Source organism: Pecten maximus, chromosome 14 (assembly GCF_902652985.1).
Source record: "Pecten maximus chromosome 14, xPecMax1.1, whole genome shotgun sequence".
NCBI lineage: Eukaryota > Metazoa > Mollusca > Bivalvia > Pectinida > Pectinidae > Pecten > Pecten maximus.
This window is the reverse complement of record NC_047028.1, coordinates 25,670,065-25,697,645: the sequence shown is the minus strand read 5'-3', so window position 1 is coordinate 25,697,645 and position 27,581 is coordinate 25,670,065. Positions and strand designations below refer to the sequence as shown.

General features: G+C 34.6%; 1 protein-coding gene across 2 annotated transcripts in view; it reads left to right on the top strand.

Annotated features, from left to right (window-relative positions):
* Positions 1-22,714, top strand: part of LOC117342094 (amine oxidase [flavin-containing]-like) — a 31,241-nt gene extending 8,527 nt beyond the window's left edge. The window contains exons 6-15 of one of the 2 annotated variants that reach the window (XM_033904086.1): positions 209-350; positions 14,805-14,868; positions 15,343-15,431; positions 15,829-15,988; positions 16,588-16,690; positions 17,306-17,417; positions 18,232-18,329; positions 18,920-19,031; positions 21,421-21,483; positions 22,038-22,714. In XM_033904086.1, coding sequence (XP_033759977.1) covers positions 209-350; positions 14,805-14,868; positions 15,343-15,431; positions 15,829-15,988; positions 16,588-16,690; positions 17,306-17,417; positions 18,232-18,329; positions 18,920-19,031; positions 21,421-21,483; positions 22,038-22,178 — 1,084 coding nt within the window. In that variant the 3' untranslated portion in view covers positions 22,179-22,714. Of the gene's footprint in view, positions 1-208; positions 351-12,545; positions 12,688-14,804; positions 14,869-15,342; positions 15,432-15,828; positions 15,989-16,587; positions 16,691-17,305; positions 17,418-18,231; positions 18,330-18,919; positions 19,032-21,420; positions 21,484-22,037 lie in introns of both variants that reach the window. The other variant, XM_033904087.1, reaches the window with a different exon arrangement.
* Positions 22,715-27,581: the final 4,867 nt, after the last annotated feature.

The window sequence follows — 27,581 nt, the reverse complement described above, 5'->3', positions numbered from 1 at the left end:
ATGTCATATTGGTAATTGGATATGAGTTATTGATAAAAGGTAAAATATGGCATTAATTTCAGGACATGAACCAGGTACGTTTATAGCATGCAGGAATTGTTACATACCAAGTGACTTTTTAAGACTGGAACTTGATACAGGCAGTTAGACCCCTCCAAAAGGATGGTTTTAACGAAGCACCATGTTTTGATGTTATTGCTATTTACAGGTCTGTCAGGGATTTTACTTCAAAGTTCGTCAATGTGAATGTGACCTCTGAACCCTATGAATGTTCGTTGCTATGGTTTCTTTGGTATCTGAAACAGTGTGGTGGACTGGATCGAATATTTTCAACAACGAATGGAGGCCAGGTCTCTTATTTAGCATATTAGTTATTTGCTTTGTCGTCCTTGTGTGTTGAGTCTCGTGGATATTCAAGCAAAATAGTGTTCCTTGAATAATGCTATTTTAAAAAGTTCTGAATTAAGTGTTGTCCAGCCTGTAGATATTCGAACAGGCTTACTTAGATTTTCCAAAATTCTCAAACTCTTAGTTCTGTTCATAGACAAATATGCTAACATTTTGTTTATTGAAACCATTTGCTACGTGTTTTAGTATAGGCTTGAAACCTTTATGTACTTTACCTATTATGCTTGCTTTCCTTACTTCTTAATAAGATATATTTTTTTTCATTTTTAAGAATGAAGCTTCCGTATCCAACATACTATCCACGGAAAAAATAATAAAAACGACCATTCCCTGCTTCCCTTTGCTACTTACGAACTAAGAGAATGCACAGTAGGGCACATACTATAACCTACATGTACATACTATAACATTCATATTATATCATAATTATATAACACACATACTATAACATACATATTATGCAATAATTCTATAGCACACGCACTATAACATACATATTATATCATAATACTATAACACGCATACTATAACATAATATATACTATATCATAATTCAATAACACACATGCTATGACATTCATATTATTTCATAATTCTATAACACAGTATAAAATTTATCGTTATCAAGTTTGATTTCACCCCTGACTGCTTTGATAGTCATACATATAAGATACATTCAAAAACAGTATCCAATGACAGGTGAGCGATGCAGGCCTGTTGAGCCTCTTCTTGACTTATATCCTATGTTGCTCTAGTTGTTTGGAAACACTGAGGTCCTAAAGAGAAAAAAAATGGGATATCATCTTTTCTCTACTTTCTAAACAACCTGTCTTCTTCCTAATGTCCCCCTTGACAATGCCTCACTTTTGGCCTTTAGTTGAGCGTTCGCCCCTGTGAGGAAGGCTTTGGCTTCTGTCCCAAGGCCGAGACATACCAGAGTCTTTAAAAATGGTAGTTGCTGCTCCTGCTTAGCGCTCAGCATATTAGGAGTGGGGCGACTGGTTCGCCCGTTGTCAGTATAATGTGACTGGGTGGGGCGTCCTGCTGGGTGTCTTCGGCAGTGTGTCCAGTGAGGTAGCACTATAAATCGGCAAAAATTCCGGCCTATCACAAGGAGACTTCACACGAACATACCGCAGCCTCCCACAACACACATCGCACGCACGGGAGGGCGTCCTTAAATGACCTTACCTGTTGATAGGACGTTAAACAAATAAAACCAAACCAACCCAAACTATCTTATGGTGATGTGTTATATATTCTGACTAACGTATGTGGTATGGTGATGTATTATAGATTCTGACTAACGTATGTGGTATGGTGACGTGTTATAGATTCTGACTAACGTCTGTGTTATGGTGGTGTGTTATAGATTCTGACTAACGTCTATGTTATGGTGATGTATTATATATTCTGACTAACGTCTATGTTATGGTGATGTATTATAGATTCTGACTAACGTCTGTGTTATAGTGATGTATTATAGATTCTGACTAACGTCTGTGTTATGGTGATGTGTTATAGATTCTGACTAACGTATGTGGTATGGTGTTGTGTTATATATTCTGACTAACGTCTATGTTATGGTGGTGTGTTATAGATTCTGACTAACGTCTATGTTATGGTGGTGTGTTATAGATACTGACTAACGTCTGTGTTATGGTGATGTGTTATAGATTATGACTAAAGTCTGTGTTATGTGGTCGTGTTATAGATTCTGACTAACGTCTGTGTTATGGTGATGTGTTATATATTCTGACTAACGTCTGTGTTATAGTGATGTGTTATAGATACTGACTAACGTCTGTGTTATGGTGATGTGTTATAGATTCTGACTAACGTCTGTGTTATGGTGATGTGTTATAGATTCTGACTAACGTCTGTGTTATGGTGATGTGTTATAGATTCTGACTAACGTCTGTGTTATGGTGATGTGTTATAGATACTGACTAACGTCTGTGTTATGGTGATGTGTTATAGATACTGACTAACGTCTGTGTTATAGTGATGTGTTATAGATTCTGACTAACGTCTGTGTTATGGTGACGTGTTATAGATTCTGACTAACGTCTGTGTTATGGTGATGTGTTATAGATTCTGACTAACGTCTGTGTTATGGTGATGTGCTATAGATTCTGACTTATGTCTATGTGTATGGTGATGTGTTATAGATTCTGACTTATGTCTATGTGTATGGTGATGTGCTATATATTCTAACTAACGACTGTGCTATGGTGACGTGTTATATATTCTGACTAACGTCTGTGCTATTGTGATGTGTTATAGATTCTGACTTATGTCTGTGTTATGGTGATGTATTATAGATACTGACTAACGTCTGTGTTATGGTGATGTGTTATAGATTCTGACTAACGTCTGTGTTATGGTGACGTGTTATAGATTCTGACTAACATCTGTGTTATGGTGATGTGTTATAGATACTGACTAACGTCTGTGTTATGGTGATGTGTTATAGATTCTGACTAACGTCTGTGTTATGGTGTTGTGTTATAAATTCTGACTAACGTCTGTGTTATAGTGATGTGTTATAGATTCTGACTAACGTCTGTGTTATAGTGATGTGTTATAGATTCTGACTAACATCTGTGTTATAGTGATGTGTTATAGATTCTGACTAACGTCTGTGTTATGGTGATACATTGTATGTTATAGATTCTGACTAACGTCTGTGTTATTGTGATGTGTTATAGATTCTGACTAACGTCTGTGTTATAGTGATGTGTTATAGATTCTGACTAACGTCTGTGTTATGGTGATGTGTTATAGATTCTGACTAACGTCTGTGTTATGGTGATGTGTTATAGATACTGACTAACGTCTGTGTTATGGTGATGTGTTATAGATACTGACTAACGTCTGTGTTATGGTGATGTGTTATAGATTCTGACTAACGTCTGTGTTATGGTGACGTGTTATATATTCTGACTGACGTCTGTGTTATGGTGATATGTTATAGATTCTGACTAACGTCTGTGTTATAGTGATATGTTATAGATTCTGACTAACGTCTGTGTTATGGTGATTTGTTATAGATTCTGACTAACGTCTATGTTATAGTGATATGTTATAGATTCTGACTAACGTATGTGGTATGGTGACGTGTTATAGATTCTGACTAACGTCTGTGTTATGGTGATTTGTTATAGATTCTGACTAACGTCTGTGTTATAGTGATGTGTTATAGATTCTGACTAACGTATGTGGTATGGTGACGTGTTATAGATTCTGACTAACGTCTATGTTATGGTGATGTGTTATAGATTCTGACTAACGTCTGTGTTATGGTGATGTATTATAGATACTGACTAACGTATGTGGTATGATGACGTGTTATAGATTCTGACTAACGTCTGTGTTATAGTGACGTGTGATAGATTCTGACTAACGTCTGTGTTATGGTGATGTGTTATAAATTCTGACTAACGTCTGTGTAATGGTGATGTGTTATATATTCTGACTAACGTCTGTGTTATATTGATGTGTTATAGATACTGACTAACGTCTGTGTTATAGTGATGTGTTATAAATTCTGACTAACGTCTGTGTAATGGTGATGTGTTATAGATTATGACTAACGTCTGTGTTATATTGATGTGTTATAGATACTGACTAACGTCTGTGTTATAGTGATGTGTTATAGATTCTGACTTACATTAGTGTTATGGTGATGTGTTATAGATTCTGACTTACATTAGTGTTATGGTGATGTGTTATAGATTCTGACTAACGTCTGTGTTATGGTGATGTGTTATAGAGATTCTGACTAACGTCTGTGTTATGGTGACGTGTTATAGATTCTGACTAACGTCTGTGTTATGGTGATGTGTTATAGATTCTGACTAACGTCTGTGTAATGGTGATGTGTTATAGATTATGACTAACGTCTGTGTTATATTGATGTGTTATAGATACTGACTAACGTCTGTGTTATAGTGATGTGTTATAGATTCTGACTTACATCAGTGTTATGGTGACGTATTATAAATTCTGACTAACGTCCGTGTTATGGTGACGTGTTAAAGATACTGACTAACGTCTATGTTATCGTGATGTGTTATAGATTCTGACTAACGTCTGTGTTATGGTGATGTGTTATAGATTCTGACTTACATCAGTGTTATGGCGACGTCTTATAGATTCTGACTAACGTCTGTGTTATGGTGATGTGTTATAGATTCTGACTAACGTCTGTGTTATGGTGATGTGTTATAGATTCTGACTAACGTCTGTGTTATGGTGATGTGTTATGGTGATGTGTTATGGTGACGTGTTATAGATACTGACTAACGTCTGTGTTATGGTGATGTGTTATAGATACTGACTAACGTCTGTGTTATGGTGATGTGTTATAGATACTGACTAACGTCTGTGTTATGGTGATGTGTTATAGATTCTGACTAACGTCTGTGTTATGGTGACGTGTTATAGATTCTGACTAACGTCTGTGTTATGGTGGTGTGTTATAGATTCTGACTAACGTCTGTGTTATGTGGTCGTGTTATAGATTCTGACTAACGTCCGTGTTATGGTGACGTGTTATAGATTCTGACTAACGTCTGTGTTATGGTGACGTGTTATAGATTCTGACTAACATCTGTGTTATAGTGACGTGTTATATATTCTGACTAACGTCTGTGTTATAGTGATTTGTTATACATTCTGACTAACGTCTATGTTATAGTGATGTATTATAGATTCTGACTAACGTCTGTGTTATAGTGATGTATTATAGATTCTGACTAACGTCTGTGTTATGGTGATGTGTTATAGATTCTGACTAACGTCTGTGTTATGGTGATGTGTTATAGATTCTGACTAACGTCTGTGTTATGGTGATGTATTATAGATACTGACTAACGTATGTGATATGGTGACGTGTTATAGATTCTGACTAACGTCTGTGTTATGGTGATGTGTTATAGATTCTGACTAACGTCTGTGTTATGGTGATGTGTTATAGATACTGACTAACGTCTGTGTTATGGTGATGTGTTATAGATACTGACTAACGTCTGTGTTATGGTGATGTGTTATAGATTCTGACTAACGTCTGTGTTATGGTGACGTGTTATATATTCTGACTGACGTCTGTGTTATGGTGATATGTTATAGATTCTGACTAACGTCTGTGTTATAGTGATATGTTATAGATTCTGACTAACGTCTGTGTTATGGTGATTTGTTATAGATTCTGACTAACGTCTATGTTATAGTGATATGTTATAGATTCTGACTAACGTATGTGGTATGGTGACGTGTTATAGATTCTGACTAACGTCTGTGTTATGGTGATTTGTTATAGATTCTGACTAACGTCTGTGTTATAGTGATGTGTTATAGATTCTGACTAACGTATGTGGTATGGTGACGTGTTATAGATTCTGACTAACGTCTATGTTATGGTGATGTGTTATAGATTCTGACTAACGTCTGTGTTATGGTGATGTATTATAGATACTGACTAACGTATGTGGTATGATGACGTGTTATAGATTCTGACTAACGTCTGTGTTATAGTGACGTGTGATAGATTCTGACTAACGTCTGTGTTATGGTGATGTGTTATAAATTCTGACTAACGTCTGTGTAATGGTGATGTGTTATATATTCTGACTAACGTCTGTGTTATATTGATGTGTTATAGATACTGACTAACGTCTGTGTTATAGTGATGTGTTATAAATTCTGACTAACGTCTGTGTAATGGTGATGTGTTATAGATTATGACTAACGTCTGTGTTATATTGATGTGTTATAGATACTGACTAACGTCTGTGTTATAGTGATGTGTTATAGATTCTGACTTACATTAGTGTTATGGTGATGTGTTATAGATTCTGACTTACATTAGTGTTATGGTGATGTGTTATAGATTCTGACTAACGTCTGTGTTATGGTGATGTGTTATAGAGATTCTGACTAACGTCTGTGTTATGGTGACGTGTTATAGATTCTGACTAACGTCTGCGTTATGGTGATGTGTTATAGATTCTGACTAACGTCTGTGTAATGGTGATGTGTTATAGATTATGACTAAAGTCTGTGTTATATTGATGTGTTATAGATACTGACTAACGTCTATGTTATCGTGATGTGTTATAGATTCTGACTAACGTCTGTGTTATGGTGATGTGTTATAGATTCTGACTTACATCAGTGTTATGGCGACGTCTTATAGATTCTGACTAACGTCTGTGTTATGGTGATGTGTAATAGATTCTGACTAACGTCTGTGTTATGGTGATGTGTTATAGATTCTGACTAACGTCTGTGTTATGGTGATGTGTTATGGTGATGTGTTATGGTGATGTGTTATAGTGACGTGTTATAGATACTGACTAACGTCTGTGTTATGGTGATGTGTTATAGATACTGACTAACGTCTGTGTTATGGTGATGTGTTATAGATACTGACTAACGTCTGTGTTATGGTGATGTGTTATAGATTCTGACTAACGTCTGTGTTATGGTGACGTGTTATAGATTCTGACTAACGTCTGTGTTATAGTGATTTGTTATAGATTCTGACTAACGTCTATGTTATAGTGATGTATTATAGATTCTGACTAACGTCTGTGTTATAGTGATGTATTATAGATTCTGACTAACGTCTGTGTTATGGTGATGTGTTATAGATTCTGACTAACGTCTGTGTTATGGTGATGTGTTATAGATTCTGACTAACGTCTGTGTTATGGTGATGTATTATAGATACTGACTAACGTATGTGATATGGTGACGTGTTATAGATTCTGACTAACGTCTGTGTTATGGTGATGTGTTATAGATTCTGACTAACGTCTGTGTTATGGTGATGTGTTATAGATACTGACTAACGTCTGTGTTATGGTGATGTGTTATAGATACTGACTAACGTCTGTGTTATGGTGATGTGTTATAGATTCTGACTAACGTCTGTGTTATGGTGACGTGTTATATATTCTGACTGACGTCTGTGTTATGGTGATATGTTATAGATTCTGACTAACGTCTGTGTTATAGTGATATGTTATAGATTCTGACTAACGTCTGTGTTATGGTGATTTGTTATAGATTCTGACTAACGTCTATGTTATAGTGATATGTTATAGATTCTGACTAACGTATGTGGTATGGTGACGTGTTATAGATTCTGACTAACGTCTGTGTTATGGTGATTTGTTATAGATACTGACTAACGTCTGTGTTATAGTGATGTGTTATAGATTCTGACTAACGTATGTGGTATGGTGACGTGTTATAGATTCTGACTAACGTCTATGTTATGGTGATGTGTTATAGATTCTGACTAACGTCTGTGTTATGGTGATGTATTATAGATACTGACTAACGTATGTGGTATGATGACGTGTTATAGATTCTGACTAACGTCTGTGTTATAGTGACGTGTGATAGATTCTGACTAACGTCTGTGTTATGGTGATGTGTTATAAATTCTGACTAACGTCTGTGTAATGGTGATGTGTTATATATTCTGACTAACGTCTGTGTTATATTGATGTGTTATAGATACTGACTAACGTCTGTGTTATAGTGATGTGTTATAAATTCTGACTAACGTCTGTGTAATGGTGATGTGTTATAGATTATGACTAACGTCTGTGTTATATTGATGTGTTATAGATACTGACTAACGTCTGTGTTATAGTGATGTGTTATAGATTCTGACTTACATTAGTGTTATGGTGATGTGTTATAGATTCTGACTTACATTAGTGTTATGGTGATGTGTTATAGATTCTGACTAACGTCTGTGTTATGGTGATGTGTTATAGAGATTCTGACTAACGTCTGTGTTATGGTGACGTGTTATAGATTCTGACTAACGTCTGCGTTATGGTGATGTGTTATAGATTCTGACTAACGTCTGTGTAATGGTGATGTGTTATAGATACTGACTAACGTCTGTGTTATAGTGATGTGTTATAGATTCTGACTTACATCAGTGTTATGGTGACGTATTATAAATTCTGACTAACGTCCGTGTTATGGTGACGTGTTAAAGATACTGACTAACGTCTATGTTATCGTGATGTGTTATAGATTCTGACTAACGTCTGTGTTATGGTGATGTGTTATAGATTCTGACTTACATCAGTGTTATGGCGACGTCTTATAGATTCTGACTAACGTCTGTGTTATGGTGATGTGTTATAGATTCTGACTAACGTCTGTGTTATGGTGATGTGTTATAGATTCTGACTAACGTCTGTGTTATGGTGATGTGTTATGGTGATGTGTTATGGTGATGTGTTATGGTGACGTGTTATAGATACTGACTAACGTCTGTGTTATATTGATGTGTTATAGATTCTGACTAACGTCTGTGTTATGGTGATGTGTTATAGAGATTCTGACTAACGTCTGTGTTATGGTGACGTGTTATAGATTCTGACTAACGTCTGCGTTATGGTGATGTGTTATAGATTCTGACTAACGTCTGTGTAATGGTGATGTGTTATAGATTATGACTAAAGTCTGTGTTATATTGATGTGTTATAGATACTGACTAACGTCTATGTTATCGTGATGTGTTATAGATTCTGACTAACGTCTGTGTTATGGTGATGTGTTATAGATTCTGACTTACATCAGTGTTATGGCGACGTCTTATAGATTCTGACTAACGTCTGTGTTATGGTGATGTGTAATAGATTCTGACTAACGTCTGTGTTATGGTGATGTGTTATAGATTCTGACTAACGTCTGTGTTATGGTGATGTGTTATGGTGATGTGTTATGGTGATGTGTTATAGTGACGTGTTATAGATACTGACTAACGTCTGTGTTATGGTGATGTGTTATAGATACTGACTAACGTCTGTGTTATGGTGATGTGTTATAGATACTGACTAACGTCTGTGTTATGGTGATGTGTTATAGATTCTGACTAACGTCTGTGTTATGGTGACGTGTTATAGATTCTGACTAACGTCTGTGTTATAGTGATGTGTTATAGATTCTGACTAACGTCTGTGTTATGGTGATGTGTTATAGATTCTGACTAACGTCTGTGTTATGGTGATGTATTATAGATACTGACTAACGTATGTGATATGGTGACGTGTTATAGATTCTGACTAACGTCTGTGTTATGGTGATGTGTTATAGATTCTGACTAACGTCTGTGTTATGGTGATGTGTTATAGATTCTGACTAACGTCTGTGTTATGGTGACGTGTTATAGATTCTGACTAACGTCTGTGTTATGGTGACGTGTTATAGATACTGACTAACGTCTATGTTATGGTGATGTGTTATAGATTCTGACTAACGTCTGTGTTATGGTGATGTGTTATATATTCTGACTAACGTCTATGTTATAGTGATGTGTTATAGATTCTGAGTAACATCTGTGTTATAGTGATGTGTTATATATTCTGACTAACGTCTGTGTTATGGTGGTGTGTGATAGATTCAGACTAAAGTCTGTGTTATAGTGATGTGTTATATATTCTGACTAACGTCTGTGTTATGGTGATGTGTTATATATTCTGACTAACGTCTATGTTATGGTGATGTGTTATAGATTCTGACTAACATCTGTGTTATGGTGATGTGTTATAGATTCTGACTAACGTCTATGTTATAGTGATGTGTTATAGATTCTGAGTAACATCTGTGTTATAGTGATGTGTTATAGATTCTGAGTAACATCTGTGTTATGGTGACGTGTTATAGATACTGACTAACGTCTATGTTATGGTGATGTGTTATAGATTCTGACTAACGTCTGTGTTATGGTGATGTATTATAGATACTGACTAACGTATGTGGTATGATGACGTGTTATAGATTCTGACTAACGTCTGTGTTATAGTGACGTGTGATAGATTCTGACTAACGTCTGTGTTATGGTGATGTGTTATAAATTCTGACTAACGTCTGTGTAATGGTGATGTGTTATATATTCTGACTAACGTCTGTGTTATATTGATGTGTTATAGATACTGACTAACGTCTGTGTTATAGTGATGTGTTATAAATTCTGACTAACGTCTGTGTAATGGTGATGTGTTATAGATTATGACTAACGTCTGTGTTATATTGATGTGTTATAGATACTGACTAACGTCTGTGTTATAGTGATGTGTTATAGATTCTGACTTACATTAGTGTTATGGTGATGTGTTATAGATTCTGACTTACATTAGTGTTATGGTGATGTGTTATAGATTCTGACTAACGTCTGTGTTATGGTGATGTGTTATAGAGATTCTGACTAACGTCTGTGTTATGGTGACGTGTTATAGATTCTGACTAACGTCTGCGTTATGGTGATGTGTTATAGATTCTGACTAACGTCTGTGTAATGGTGATGTGTTATAGATACTGACTAACGTCTGTGTTATAGTGATGTGTTATAGATTCTGACTTACATCAGTGTTATGGTGACGTATTATAAATTCTGACTAACGTCCGTGTTATGGTGACGTGTTAAAGATACTGACTAACGTCTATGTTATCGTGATGTGTTATAGATTCTGACTAACGTCTGTGTTATGGTGATGTGTTATAGATTCTGACTTACATCAGTGTTATGGCGACGTCTTATAGATTCTGACTAACGTCTGTGTTATGGTGATGTGTTATAGATTCTGACTAACGTCTGTGTTATGGTGATGTGTTATAGATTCTGACTAACGTCTGTGTTATGGTGATGTGTTATGGTGATGTGTTATGGTGATGTGTTATGGTGACGTGTTATAGATACTGACTAACGTCTGTGTTATGGTGATGTGTTATAGATACTGACTAACGTCTGTGTTATGGTGATGTGTTATAGATACTGACTAACGTCTGTGTTATGGTGATGTGTTATAGATTCTGACTAACGTCTGTGTTAAGGTGACGTGTTATAGATTCTGACTAACGTCTGTGTTATGGTGGTGTGTTATAGATTCTGACTAACGTCTGTGTTATGTGGTCGTGTTATAGATTCTGACTAACGTCCGTGTTATGGTGACGTGTTATAGATTCTGACTAACGTCTGTGTTATGGTGACGTGTTATAGATTCTGACTAACATCTGTGTTATAGTGACGTGTTATATATTCTGACTAACGTCTGTGTTATAGTGATTTGTTATAGATTCTGACTAACGTCTATGTTATAGTGATGTATTATAGATTCTGACTAACGTCTGTGTTATAGTGATGTATTATAGATTCTGACTAACGTCTGTGTTATGGTGATGTGTTATAGATTCTGACTAACGTCTGTGTTATGGTGATGTGTTATAGATTCTGACTAACGTCTGTGTTATGGTGATGTATTATAGATACTGACTAACGTATGTGATATGGTGACGTGTTATAGATTCTGACTAACGTCTGTGTTATGGTGATGTGTTATAGATTCTGACTAACGTCTGTGTTATGGTGATGTGTTATAGATTCTGACTAACGTCTGTGTTATGGTGACGTGTTATAGATTCTGACTAACGTCTGTGTTATGGTGACGTGTTATAGATACTGACTAACGTCTATGTTATGGTGATGTGTTATAGATTCTGACTAACGTCTGTGTTATGGTGATGTGTTATATATTCTGACTAACGTCTATGTTATAGTGATGTGTTATAGATTCTGAGTAACATCTGTGTTATAGTGATGTGTTATATATTCTGACTAACGTCTGTGTTATGGTGGTGTGTGATAGATTCAGACTAAAGTCTGTGTTATAGTGATGTGTTATATATTCTGACTAACGTCTGTGTTATGGTGATGTGTTATATATTCTGACTAACGTCTATGTTATGGTGATGTGTTATAGATTCTGACTAACATCTGTGTTATGGTGATGTGTTATAGATTCTGACTAACGTCTATGTTATAGTGATGTGTTATAGATTCTGAGTAACATCTGTGTTATAGTGATGTGTTATAGATTCTGAGTAACATCTGTGTTATGGTGACGTGTTATAGATACTGACTAACGTCTGTGTTATGGTGATGTGTTTTAGATTCTGACTAACGTATGTGGTATGGTGACGTGTTATAGATTCTGACTAACGTCTATGTTATGGTGATGTGTTATATATTCTGACTAACGTCTATGTTATGGTGATGTGTTATAGATTCTGACTAACATCTGTGTTATGGTGATGTGTTACAGAGAGGTGCATTACCAGGCTGCCGACTATGTACGGCTAAATGTGACCTGTGAACCATACGAATGTTCATTACTCTGGTTTCTGTGGTACACATCGATATGTGGCTTCTCTGCCAGGATACAGTCCACCGAAAATGGTGCACAGGTTATTACACATTAGTCACCTTCTGCTCGATGCACAACATAGTAATACGTTTTATCATACAGTCTCAATCTTAAATCCTCGTTAACGTAGAAGCACCTCACATTTTTATATTCTAACACGACCTTAAACTAATATGATAATGCCTTTTCATAACTCAGTACATTAGATTAATATCTGACTATGTAAGTAACGTCCTGATGTACTCGTAAATATATACCTTCGGCGGAGCGTATATTGGCGTTTCTTTGACCTTCATTGGGTTGCTTTATTCATTTCGCAACCGACGTTTATTTCATTTTAAACATGTCATCCAAGCATTTGAATTTAAAATTCAGATTGCTAAGAAGATTGAAATCATACATAGCTGTATGGGAAAGTTAGATATTTGGATTGTCGGCGAGTTATTGAGTTGTAAATAAAATATTTTCTACAATATGATACGAACAAGGCCCGTATGATTTGTTTCAGATAAAGATTAAAGCTACATTATCTGTACAAGCCAATGATAGAGAATAACAACAGATGGACAATAAATGGACATGTTGTAAAAATGTCCTCTCACACAAACACACAATCAATATGGAATAGATTGATTTATTGATATATAAACAGTAATGTTTATCTGAATCTCAAAGTGATATTTGCGAATCATATCACTTTAATATTTATCGCAGTTTTCTATTCTTTACTAATATAGGTCAAGACCAGAAAGGCAAAACCAGCGCAACAATATAAGCACAAAGCTTTAAGAGCGATAGAACATATACTAACTATAACATTATCTATATTTTTAATGTATTTATTTAAGATATGAATGTTTTATTAATATTATTCTTAATTAATTTTACTAACTAAGACAATTATTTATTATTAAAATGACATTGACTTAAAGTTGACTAACGTTGACAATCGCAATTAACTCTCCTCTAAAGACAAATGTCTTACGCCATGCTGCAATGTCGCTCGTCCATTATTTTTGCGGTCTTTGTACAAACTAAAACAATGGTATTTGTCATAAGTATATCATTTGATGTGTGGATTAATCAGCTTTGTTCGAATGAACAACTGTGATCCCAAACAAGTAAAGGAGTCAAATTTTAAAATTAATATCTGCTGAATAACCAACTCTCCGAATACAATAACCGTGACAGTAGTAGCGCCCCACAGGAGTAGGCACCGACCTTAAATGGAGGTAATCTGTTGTATCTTATTAAACAAGATTATCAAATAACCAAATTATCCAGTAGATTGAACGTCAAAGATAAGTGATTTATTTTTTATTGTTTAGACTTCAGTCAGATGTTTGCATAAGGAATGCAAGCGTTAATCCTCAAACGATTTCCATATAATGCAACAAATTTTGCATAGATTTTTTTTTCAAGCAATACAATGAATTTTGATTAACGCCGACATTGATTGTTACAAACATTTGAACAAAGTCCTGAATGATACAGAATTAATGGCAGGACTGTTTGCCAGTCTAAAAATAGAAAAAATTATATGCATACTTAAAATATACATGATTGGAAACCCCACATATAACTTTCCGTTAGGTACTTTATCATTATCTACCGTTTCCGTTTAACTTTAATATCGCAAATTACCTCAGCCCCAACCCCGACCACTACCACCTACCCTATGTTTCCTCCTTCCGTGCGTCCTACATATTAACCTTGCTTTATTTTGCCTCCTCATATTAGAAATTATTAAAATAACACAATTCATTTTTATTGTATACTTTATATGTATATAATGTCAAACTATAAAAGTTTACCAGTGAAATATAAGAACGTAGCAATTTTATTTTGGAAAAGCTCCCATGCTCATTTCTATTTATGACATTAATCAATGTATATATTATTAACAGGAAAACATTTCATTAACTTTTTACTTGTACAGTCAGCTAATGACCAAAATAGTTCTACTCAATAACTTAATATTGAAACATTACAATAATTTACTAACTGAAGATAAAATGTTATTTTCGAAGTTGAAGAAATTACACTTATTCAAATTAAAAAGATTACATTATTTGTATTGTTCTGTACCCTTAGGATTATAAGAAACCCAGTTATTTACTTCTAGGAATAATGGTAAAAAATTCATTTGTATTATAGGAAAGGAAATTTGTAGGTGGGTCTCAGCAGATCAGTAAATGTATGGCAAAGAAACTCGGCAAAGGTAAGCAAGACTATTTGGTTATTTACTCTGTGAAGTTTGTATCTAAGATAAGTAAAACAAGTTTACCATTTCATTTTAAAATGTACAACAATATTACAAATTATGATAGGTTAAACTGTATAGAGAAGTCATGTTAGTAACCTTGTTCCTACCGGAAATGACTAGATAAACATGATATGACAGAATCACTAGACAACTGTTTGCAGATATCCGTATAATCTCCACTAGTGAGTGGGGCACTCTATTCAACACACCAGGAAATATTTTTGTCAATGTATGGAATTCTGGAAATGAAATTAACATATTATCTTTCTTTTATTTTACAACCATTGCGAAACAATTCATAAATATCTTACCGTGTGAGGAAACCGGTATAGCTTGAAACATCCAAGTGGTCGGGCACTCAATGATGAACTTGTCTGCAGTCAATAAAACAATATTTGGATTTGATTTCCTCATTTTCTCTTCATGTAGACAAAGTGCTACTGAGCCATCCTGTGTGTAAAATTTCCCAGAATTCAAATGGTGCGAAGGTTACTGATATACATGGTAACCATTATCAGGTACTGAATCTGCTTTCATTGTTTATTGTAATTCAAGAAAAAATAAACAGTTATTGAACATTGTCTACAACAACAATTGTATAATAATATACGTTTAATATTGATATTTGTAATGAGCTTTTCTTTCATTTGATGTCTTAATATTAACTCAACTGTATACAAGAACGACATTCCGTATACAGTGATATATTAGTATATACCAATGTACACATTGTAATATAGGTTTTATTAGAATAGCAATAATATTCTATAAAAAGTATTGTTCATCCTTATCACGATTTGAATAATTTCACGTATATGCACTACTTAATGAGATATTTGTTAATAATCAAATTGAGTGACAATTCGCTATTTTGGAGTAAAAATCAGTTGAGGAATTTCGTTTATTTACTTAAAGGGAAGATATGTAATAGTAGCCACACCCCTTCCGCTCCAAAACAAGATCACATATGAACCGTCATTACCTGCTCTACGAAACCAGCTGATACAGAGGGTCCCAATGGGGTCTGTCATCAAAACATTCGTGTACTACAAGACCCCCTTCTGGAGGGAGAAAGGTAACATATAATATATTATTGTCTATAAATAACCACCAATCCTACACGGAAATATCACTAAATAATAAAAATGGTTATTATATTATATTCTAACATTTTACATATAGTATTCATGCATTGAATGGTTTGGGCTGTGCTTCCTTTATCACGACAAAATGATGAAGATCAATCACTGGAAAAGTAAAAATATAACTAATAACAGTTAATGGTCCATAGTTTGCCTATTACCGAAAGAAGTAATTATGAACAATTGTCACCAAATATGCTTGAAGGGATCATACCTTAGTTAATATTGGCACAGTAACAAATTATGTAAGTCTATAACATTATTAAAATAAGACAAATTTCAATCTGGAGTGACCTCAATACTACCTTTCTACTGTAAACTACGACTAATTAAGTTATTACTGAACAAAAAATGTGTATATGTTTATAAGGAGAAAACTTGAATAGGCGTAGCCTGATATCTGATCCATTTATCGCATTCAATAACAATAAAATTAATTTTTTTTTTAAATGTGAGGATAAACGTTATTTTGAATGTTTTATGTTTTTATTGGATATGGTGGGTTGAGTGTGTGTTACTTGATATGTTGCAGGGTATTGTGGGTCGTCAGCCATAGTAGACGACGAAGGCATTATAGGATTCAGTATGGATGACGTAAAACCGGGAGATAATCACGATCTTCCAGCCCTTATGGGGTAAGTCATGTAGAACATAGTAACTTGATCTTAGGAAGCATTTATGTTATTCTTTTATGTTTTTAAACATGAGGAGATGTTTTATCATCAACGTTATTATCCTAGCTGATATTTAACATAAAAGGTAACAAAAAGAAATAACTCTCTCATATGTTTTGGTGTAACCGGCCGCTCATGTATAATGTGAGAAAGAATTCTTCCATTTTATTGTGATTATCTAATAAAATATATACATTTTATGTTCCTTACATGTTTACCTTATGAAATATCGAAAATTGTTCATTCTATAAAAGTTAAATTTTTCAAAAATATCACTTTTTTATTTGATCAATCAAGAAAATGTTTTCAAACGACAATAGGGAAAGTGTAGATTCGCAAATAGCAATCAGTCATGTTATATGACGTCATAATGCAAAATAGAAAACATAACGTCACGATTTGGTGTACATTTGTGAGCCGTTGGCAGGGGACCGCAATGAATTATTGGAGAGGCTGAGCTGCCTTGGTTTTGTCTTAATAAGAATTCTGACGATTGACATGGAAGTCATGGAAAATGCATAAGGAAATGAGACAGTTGAAGGAAAACGTTTACATTAAATGTGTTTATATTTTCAGTTTTATTCTAGCCGACAAAGCCAGAACACTATGTAGCTTAACAAAAGAAGAGCGAAAACAACGAATTAGTAAACTTTACTCCAAAGTCTTCCAATCACAAGATGCCTTACATGTGAGTATGTTTATTCATTCCAAAGTCTCCCAATTACAAGCGGTCTTACATGTGAGTATATTTATTCATTCCAAAGTCTTCCAATCACCAGATGTCTTACATGTGAGTATATGTATCTATTCCAAAGTATTCCAATCACAAGATACCTTACGTGTGAGTATGTTTATTAATTCGAAAGTCTTCCATTCACAAGAGGCCTTACATGTGAGTATGTTTATTTATTCGAAAGTCTTCCAATCACAAGAGGCCTTACATATGAGTATGTCTATTCCAAAGTCCTCCAATGGCAATATGTCTTATATCTGAGTATCTCTATCCAGCCATTCTGCTTATTTTTTTACCACGTGTACATTTAACATAGGTAGCGCCCGAGTTGTGTTGTTTTGCATCTATAAACACTTATGAGATATGCATTTGCTAACAGTAACTGTTGCTATTAACGGCATGCAAAACTACAATATTAAAACAGGATATAGCCCAGGCAGGAGCGAGGAAAGAACATGTCTGCTGTATCTCACTGTAGATGATTTATTGTGCCCATTATCCCTGTAGAGTCGATTGTGTATTTTAAGGGACATTAAAGATATACAAATTGGCCGGCTGCCCATGTTGGAACATTCGGGGTCGTGAATGGTTGATTTTGTTTTTGGTATTGTTCAGTGGTTTGTTGTACTCTCTTAGTTTCTATTGATACATGTCCTCAAATGATTGTTACGAAGTAATTTTAAATTGTAAACAAAATGTTATATGTAAATCCTTTCCTAGGGTCAATGTTGAATTGAGAAATATTTGGATGGTTTTGACTATGTTTCAGCCTGTGCATTATGAGGAGAAAAATTGGATGGAGGAACAATGGTCAGGAGGCTGTTACACAGTAATGATGCCGCCGGGTCTCCTAACGAAATTCGGGAGGTATGTTAACTAAAACATCGTATCGTTTCCATGTTAGTTTCAAGTGCTACCCATTTAATTTTGGGACCTATCGGGAAAACAAAACAAATCTGAAAAGCAGCCTTCATAAATGTTGACAATTGAATATTATTATTTTTATTTATTGAAAAGTACTGGAGGGGTATTTATCAAACTTTACATGAAGATAGCCTTTATCCCTAGTTGTGCCCATTCAGTTTTGATTCTGATCGGGAATGCGAAATGGCCGACGGGCAGGCATTCTTGTTTTTGACAAATAGAGTTTTTTATGGTTATTTCTTGGAAAGCTATAGAGCGATATATCTCAAACTCCAAATGAATGTTCCCTAGTTGTGGTCATTCAGTTTTTCTTTGATCTTTTTTCTTTCATGTAAGTTTTTCTTGTTATGAGTATAATAACAGGGAGAAATGAAAACAGGAAAATGTTGATAAAGATGAGTCTTACACATAACCATGTCAAGTCTCAAGTGAAGCCTTCCATGGTTTCTCGATAAAATACCTTTTGTTGTTTTAAGTATGTTACGTTACATGTCTTTTCATACCTTCACACACTTTATTATATTTTAATGTAGAGAGCTCCGTAAACCAATTGATAGAATTCACTTTGCTGGGACAGAGACCGCCACCCAATGGTCGGGGTATATGGAGGGAGCAGTACAAGCCGGAGAACGAGCAGCCAGGGAGGTGAGCCTCTTCGCTTGTTGATAATCAAAATACGACTTTCTCATTTAGCTGATAACCTTTTGATACTAAAATATGATTAAGTGTTAAGTGTATCAATCGTGTCGTCTCTAACTTAACAATTGGAATATGATATATACATTGAGGAGACCGTTAACTTGCTACTTCCTTTGCGGACCTGTTGACCTTGACCTTAAACGTGACCTTGATCGTGATATTTGACCTACTCAGAATAACTTTAACCTTCGCCACAATATAAGATGAGATACGACTTTTATATTTGACAAATGTTTTCCTTGCGATAAGACTTTTCCAGTGATACTATACCTGCAGTCCTGCTGATCTTGACCGTGACCATGACCTTTGACCTTCTCAGACAAATTTTAACCTTCGCCACAGTACATTAACCTGATGACTTAGGGCTTTCATATTTGAAAAGTTTTTTCTATTGGAACTACATTTGCCGTCAAACTGACCTTGATAATGACCTTTGGCCTTTAATTTTCAGGATTTTTTTCTGTTTTCTGAATTTTAACCTACTCTGCGAGTTGTTCCATATTTGTTACCTTGATATACCATCATATGACCCTGGCGTTTGCAAGAATGTGAAACCCGGAATTCATACAAAAAAAACACTAGTGAGAATGCCTTGAGGAAAAGGAAAAGGTTATTCAACACCTAACTTCCCAATAAATGCTATATTAATCCCCGCTTCAGAAAAAATAGCCAGGGTATAGGAGTGCATTCTGCCTATACAGATTGTAAGATGGAATAATTACATCCACCAATGTACTTTTACTTGCAGCGATATGTTATTATGGACAGTGAAATGTATCAGTATGGTATACTGAATACACTTGATATTTGAGGAATACATTTGACTTGAACTTTAACGATGACGTACTACACCTCACAAAACATTCCACGATGATCGGAGGTGTTGTGGTATATATCTATAGATAATCTTAGTATTCAGGAATATAGTTTAATCTTTTACATTTTGACCAGTAAAATAACGAAAAATATTCATTCTATTTTCTACTTTTTAGATATCACTTTTTCTGATATTTTTCAATAGTGACGTCACGATTTGGCGTACCTTTGTGTGCCGTTGACAAGGGACCGCAATGAATTTTGGGAGAGATTAAACTGCCTCGGTGTATTTTGTTATAAAATATAATAAACAGAATATCTAAGAATATAATTCCAAATATATTTCACTCGTGTGACTAATGTTTCGATATTTTTCACTCAAAATATCAAAATTTTAGCCACACCCGTGAAATATGTTTGGTATTACTGAAGACACTGTTAGATATCCTTTATATATCTTAGTATGCTATACACTTCTCCTACCGACTATGCTGTCATTTCTATGTAACTGTACAACGTTAACAGTGAGTAAGGTGATAGCGACAATCTACTGTCCATAGGTGTACTTATAAACATCTTAACCGTACAACATGTGTGTGGAGCACATTTACAGGTAAGCGATATCTAGTGTAACAGGTGGGTCATGCACTAGGTAACAGGTACGAATATGGAAACTGATAAGTGTTAAACGGATAAGCCCGGGACATTGTCAAGGTTAGGATATCGTATTTCTTATTGCTCCTCGTTGTGACGTGCCTTAACACCAAGGTCATAATTTTATCAATCTTGATTTATTTAAATTCCTCTCAGGAGGAAGATAACCGTATTTAAGAAACTCTTAGTTCAAGGAATTACGTCCTTTTAAGTTTTCTGTTTGACAAGAGTTTTAAAATATGAGAAGGTTAAAGATGTGTTGAACACTAATGAAAGTGTCGTTTCCACAGGTGAATGATGAATATAAACCCATGTATGTACAATAAGATCCTTTTTTGAAGTCTGGTTTCTTGACAGTCATAGAATAAATATTTACCTTAAGGAAATTCCTGAAACTTTCCCATAGAAAAGCATTTTGGATTGAACGAAAAATGAAAGATTCTGAACTAAAAATGTTTACCTAAACTACAAAATGCTTTTGTGTCAATTTTATCTTAATCAATTTCATTGATTTCGGGAACATTGATGTAACTGAACTCTGATATTATTGTCAATGTCATCAGTATTGGAGTTTGGGAGGAAGATTTACACGGACGTCGGCCTAGTTGGTTCCTTATAAATGTAAAACGTTCGTCATCTTTTTTACTTGAATTTATTATGGATGTTTGAGACTTGAGTACTGCTTTGTAATAAAAGTGTCATCATAGATATACATTGAGTATGAACATGAGATAAACCCGTATGTTAATTACGATGCATCCTATATAAACAAAGAATACAATGAGTTGTGGCTAAGTGCTAGTGTTAGATGTATCTAGGCCTACCAGATATATGTTGACAACCTTTGTTTACTTAATATTTTCAGATACTCTTTGCTGAGCATAGTATATCTGAATCTGAAATATGGAAAGACGAACCAGAAAATCAGGTAAGTGACAACCGGTTGAACACCATTTGCAGACATTACAACATATTTGCATTATAGCACACAAACTCTCAAGAGTTACCTCTCTTTGTGTTCTCGTAGCCCTAACTATTAAGAAGGTTTGTGTGAAATATTGTAGTTCCTCAGCGTCAGACTGGAAAAATGAGACAAGCATGTAATATTAACTGAGACAATGATAAGCTATTTCCTTCTTTCCTCGTCATCTAATGTCCTCTAGATAAGCGTATAGCTGCTAAAGAATACTTATCAATTGTCCAAACATCCATTTGCGTTAATCTTAATCATTTTTTTTTTTTTTAATATTTTTTTTTTTTTTATATCTTAACCTCAAACTATTGTCTTCACATTTAGTATTTGTAGTGCGTAGTGTGATATATTCCTTAGCTTTAAGAAATTCCATAGCTTCAATTTTTGCATAATGCAAATTAGGAAAGGTTCCTTAGCTAAAAAAGGTCCTTGTGAAATATGTCTCTTATTTCCTAAAGTCACGGAATATTGATGAAATCGGTACCAACTCAAATGATTATCTTTCGCAGCGTGTCAAGGCAAGACCGTTCCACACAACATTCTGGGAGAGGAACGCCCCGTCAGTGCCAGCCTTTTTCAGAATCATTGGTGTGACGTCAGTACTAACAGCTGCTGCTGCTGGAGCCTTCTTCCATCTCAACAAGAAATAGAGTTTGTGACGTAGAAAATATTTTTATGAAAATCTTCTTCTTTGAACTGTATTTTTGATAATATTTGGATTATAAGATAAACTTTATTATATATTCAGACAGATAAAGTTAAGGTTTTGTTGTGATATAAAAGATAAGAGTGCGATTGTAAAAAATCCAGTCTGAAATTAGCATTTGTTAATGTATATGTTAAACAGAATTCACTATTTTTATTAACACTTAGAATGTTTCAATGCTTTGTCATAATTTGGGGTTTTAGTCGATATTCTCGTTAATGGTTGTTATTAATTGTAAACAGGAGGTATTTTACCTGCAATGTTAATATACTCGAGAATAAGATTAAGCTATGATGGAATCTGTATCTCTGTCCTATTGGCCGGCATGGTTTCAATTTACCTTTTTGTTGATTTAGTGATACTATTATCATTATTTTTTTTACAGTTTATTTTGACTTACTATTCAAACATCATTTATTTTGATAAGATGTGTGTGTCATGCTGAGACCCATGTATATACAATAAAACTTATAAAAAGTGCGATGCGTCTGTGAAATTTTTAATATGTCACGTCAATCAGACAAATGACAAGTAAACTTTTTTCTTTCACAGCGGTGGAATAAATAATGATATGACAACTTAATACTGTGATAAAACTATATTTTGATCGAATGTACACTAAGTGTGTGATTATCTTTTTGCCCAATAACATGAAATGGGGCCATTACTCGGTACCATTTCATACCCATTGTCATTGTTTTGTTTCGAGTTAAATCCCTTGCCTTGCTTTCTGCTTATCATCTGCACAGGCGTATGCATCTGGAAAGTATTTATAGAAAATAATATATGTTAGCTCCTAAACCTATAATACTAACAGTTGATATAGGAGGAGTAAGGGTAATTTTTTTTATATGTAAATACTATTAAGATGCAGACGCCTGTGTTATCAGATATTTACCGGACTAAATAACCATTTAACTGACTTCTGCAAAAAATTGGCTAGTGTCCATGTTGCTATTGCCGACATTCTACTTTCGAGATTATTTTAACTGTTATTGTGGAAATATGTAGTCGGATGAACCAAATATTCTTGAATCCCGTACAACTTTTCTTTACAGCCTTTCTAGTTTTTGATTTTATTCCTGGCAAAATTAGATTTAATATCTTCTCTGTTACCATAAAACGGTTCAAGATAAAAACAAAATACAATTTGATGTGAATTGCATATTTTCGACCAGGCATATAATGCATTTTTCTCGAAATGACCATACTGATTATAATATCATGTTATTGTATCATTTTGTAGGAAATACTTCTTGTTATCAAGAAGACAGACCTGCATTAGTAACACATCTTTCAGTCGTTCATCTTGGTAGCGAAGTCAATAAAGTATTTTATCATTAGCTATGAACGATATACATGTAAATCACATTATGTTTAAAATGTGTAGGGTTTTTAATGCAATGAAATTTGTTTTTAATTTTAGTGTTTTATACTTGGAAAAGGTTTTATGAATTTTAGTGTTATCGTAATCTGTTTTAAGATGAATAAAATAATCTGTTTATAAAATGATTAGCTGTGTTGTTAATGAAAGCATCCATCCACATTCACATGCAACCAGGTGACGTTTGATTTTTACAGATTATTCTATTTATTATTTACAACAAACATGTTTACTACTAAGGTCATATCGAAATATGTTTTTACCATTGTACGGTGCAAAGAAATCTGATTGCTTGATACAACACATATTATGTAAATTTAAATTAAATTTAGCCTCCAAGCGTAATTGGAATTTGCAGAATTTAAGAGCAATAAGTTTAAAGGGTAAGGAAAACAGTATCTCCAATGTTATGGTATAATTTTTAAGACTAATTGAATACAGATGGTCGAATTGATATAATAATGAATAGAATTGGTTCTCGCGTGCCATGTACTTATTGCATGGAACTGTCAATTTTGTCAGCGCGATTTATTCCAGATTGGTTCATCAGGCGTTGATATTAAACGACGATGAATATCTGTACTAGTCTAACTAAAAGACCATTTTATACTGCCATTCAACTAAAATGCCTTACAATAAGGACGTTATCAGGATACGTCTCACGATCCGTTCAACAGATACCGAAACGTATCCGGCTCTATGATTTGAACATGTACTAGGTGAAAAGCTAGATATCGATTGTTAAAACTACTCGGAGAGGAATTGTAGCATATTGAAAATACCCACATTATCTTATTAACTGACGACATATTAAACTTATTTAAACTAATGGTAAGTATGACAGTGAAAGCAAATGTCACAGGAGTATTATTTAGTGAGTGTATTTCTTCTTTATGTAATTATGCCACAAGCAATGTTAAACAACCAAACGTAGACAGCAACCTGAAACAAAAAAGAACAATACCTGACAATATACGAACCAAAGACATTAAATGTTTTTTAAGGCATATTTTATATATTTATATTAAATTCTGTTTTATTCCAAAATTACACTTATAACAATATACATACTTCACACTGACTTTGACCCTATGGAACCTGACCACGTGCATGTCCAACGTTAAAATAGTTGAACTTTACGAGTAAGATATTGAAAATGCAAATATATCAATTTAATGTATTCTGTCTATAGCAAATACTTGAAATATATTCAATAATTAATCTGTATGTTTTTTAGTTAGATACACTTACCTTTAGCACTGTGGCCGTAAAACATACATGCTTTGTTATACTTGACTTGATCCGTCTGTCATGGCATGCAGGGCCCAGGTTAGGTTTTCCACCTGCAGAAAGAATCAGTCGTCGTTCCAATAGGACATGCCGATTCTGACTATAGTCGGTGAGACGACTCTAGCGATAGACTGTGTCATGCAAGCGATATATCAGTAATTGACTACAGTCGACAGAACACATACTACAGTCGATAACACGATGTCTAGCAACAGGCTGTGTTATGTATGCGATGAACCCGTAACAAACTGCAACCGACTGGACACTAACAATAGCAAGATAGACCATAGTCGGTGAAACGAAATCTTGTAACAGGCTTTGTCATGTAGACGATAAACCAGTAACTAACTACAGCCGACACTGACAGCTGACTATGGTTAGTGAGACGAAGTCTAGTGACAGACTGTGTCTTGTAGACGATGGGCCAGTAACTAACTACAGCCGACAGACAACTGACTATGGTTAGTGTGACGAAGTTTGGTGATAGGTTGTGTCATGTAGACGATGGGCCAGTAACTAACTACAGCCGACTGACAGCTGATTATGGTTAGTGAGACGAAGTTTAGTGATGAGCTATGTCATGTAGACGATGGGCCAGTAACTAACTGCAGCCGACAGTCGGTGAGACGAAATCTAGATATAGGCCGTGTCATCTAGACAATAAACCAGTAACTAACCACATCCGACAGAACACATACCATTGTCGGTGAGACGAAGTTTAGTGACAGACTGCGTCATGTAGGCGATAAACCAGTAACTAACCACAGCCGACTGACAGCTGATTATAGTTAGTGAGACGAAGTCTAGTGATGAGCTGTGTTATGTAGACGATAAACCAGTAACTAACTACAGCCGACAAAACACATACCATAGTCGGTGAGACGAAGTTTAGTGACAGACTGTGTCATGTAGGCGATAAACCAATAACTAACTACAGCCGACTGACAACTTACTATGGTTAGTGAGACGACGTCTACTGATAAGTTGTGTCATGTTAACGGTATACCCGTAACTAGCTAGCTTATAATTATTATCATAAGTTTGTTAAATATTATTCATGAAGACTACTATTTATCCTGAATTTCCTCATATTACTACACTGTGTGGATTATGTATTTTTAATATAAAGTCACTAGTTTTACTCCTACATGACCTCGCCTTTGCTGGGTTTCGTCTCACTGACTTTAGTCAGTCTTCCATCTGCGTAGATTACGATTATTTTCTCCTCAAGCAAAGTCTATGTTTTGTTTATAAAGTAAGACAACAAAGAGTTACAAAATGAAAGGTAAACTATGACACTGTCTGACAATATCTTAACTTTATCATAATAAAAGTAGCCTATTGTACAATGTATAGACAAATCGATAGAATTGCATTGTTCTGCTTCATAATTACCGGCAATTTACCGGCCATAATGCATATCAGTGATCTTCTCACTCAGAATTTTGTTTTGATTGATGATATTTGTTAAGTATATCTTTTTCAAAAAAAAAAAAAAAATGATAATGATAATAATAAAATGAAAACCGGGGATTTTTTGTTACAAAGTGAACCCTTATATTTCACGTGTATATACACCTTATATATAGATCTACTATGTGCTACGTCCGTACTCATTCAGAGGTTTGCGCGTTCTCCTATGAGGACACAAAGTCAACAGATTGACCTGTTAGCATAGTTTTCTGCCAAGGTCACCAAGGTCAGCCGCTCACCTAAGATAACCTTGTCTGCTCGCTGTTGCTCGAGTGTTCAGAGAGGAATTTATAGCCGGGCAGTGCAAATATACGATTATATCGATCGAGTTTAAGGTAAGTTTAACCAATTGTAGCGTGACTGATATGTGCAATCATTTGTTGTAAATAGTGGACTTTAAGAAGAAATTGGTAAAATCAAGAAAAATACTACTATCACTCCTTAATTTTGTCAGAAGGGAGAGTTTCCTTGCCTCGTTTTAGGATTTGTCAGTTTATATAAAATAAGTAAAATAAAAAAGGAAATTAGAGGACACAAGGTTTTTGATATGTTGCTTCTTGCTGGAATCCCTCACTTTCATTTGTCATTTATATATTTATAATATTTACACACAACATTATTATTTTACAGCATCAATAAAGGGCCCCATCGGTCTTTGTTAAGTTGACAATGCTTTAAACAGTACATTGCCAGTAGAGTCAATAAAAGGTTTATAACTGTTCTAGCTATAGCGTAGCACCCTTGATAAAGAATGTTCATAGTTAAAAGTACCAGCTACGTAGACGGCCGATATAATGTATAAGATATTATCATCCTTGTAAAATTATTTTGCTATTGATGGATGTAGAGCATACACTACTGGTAAAAAAGTTAAGACAATATAGAGACGAGATGAAATTTGACAATAATCAAAGGTTATTCATAATGTATTTTGAAATTCGGGGCTAAATTCCATTGTTTTACTGTGGAATTTTGTTAACAGTCCAATTATATACATTTACATATCGGATAAATCAGATTTAATAATTTATCTAACATTGTTGAAAATAATCGCTCAAATTTCTATGGCTAGCCTTTGTATTACCAATGTACTTGTCATTAAATGTATATTTTTAATCATTCATCGTTCAACTTTAATAGGTTTTGCATTAAACACAGTAGTATCTGCGTTATTTGTTTTAGTAATCTATACATGGAAAG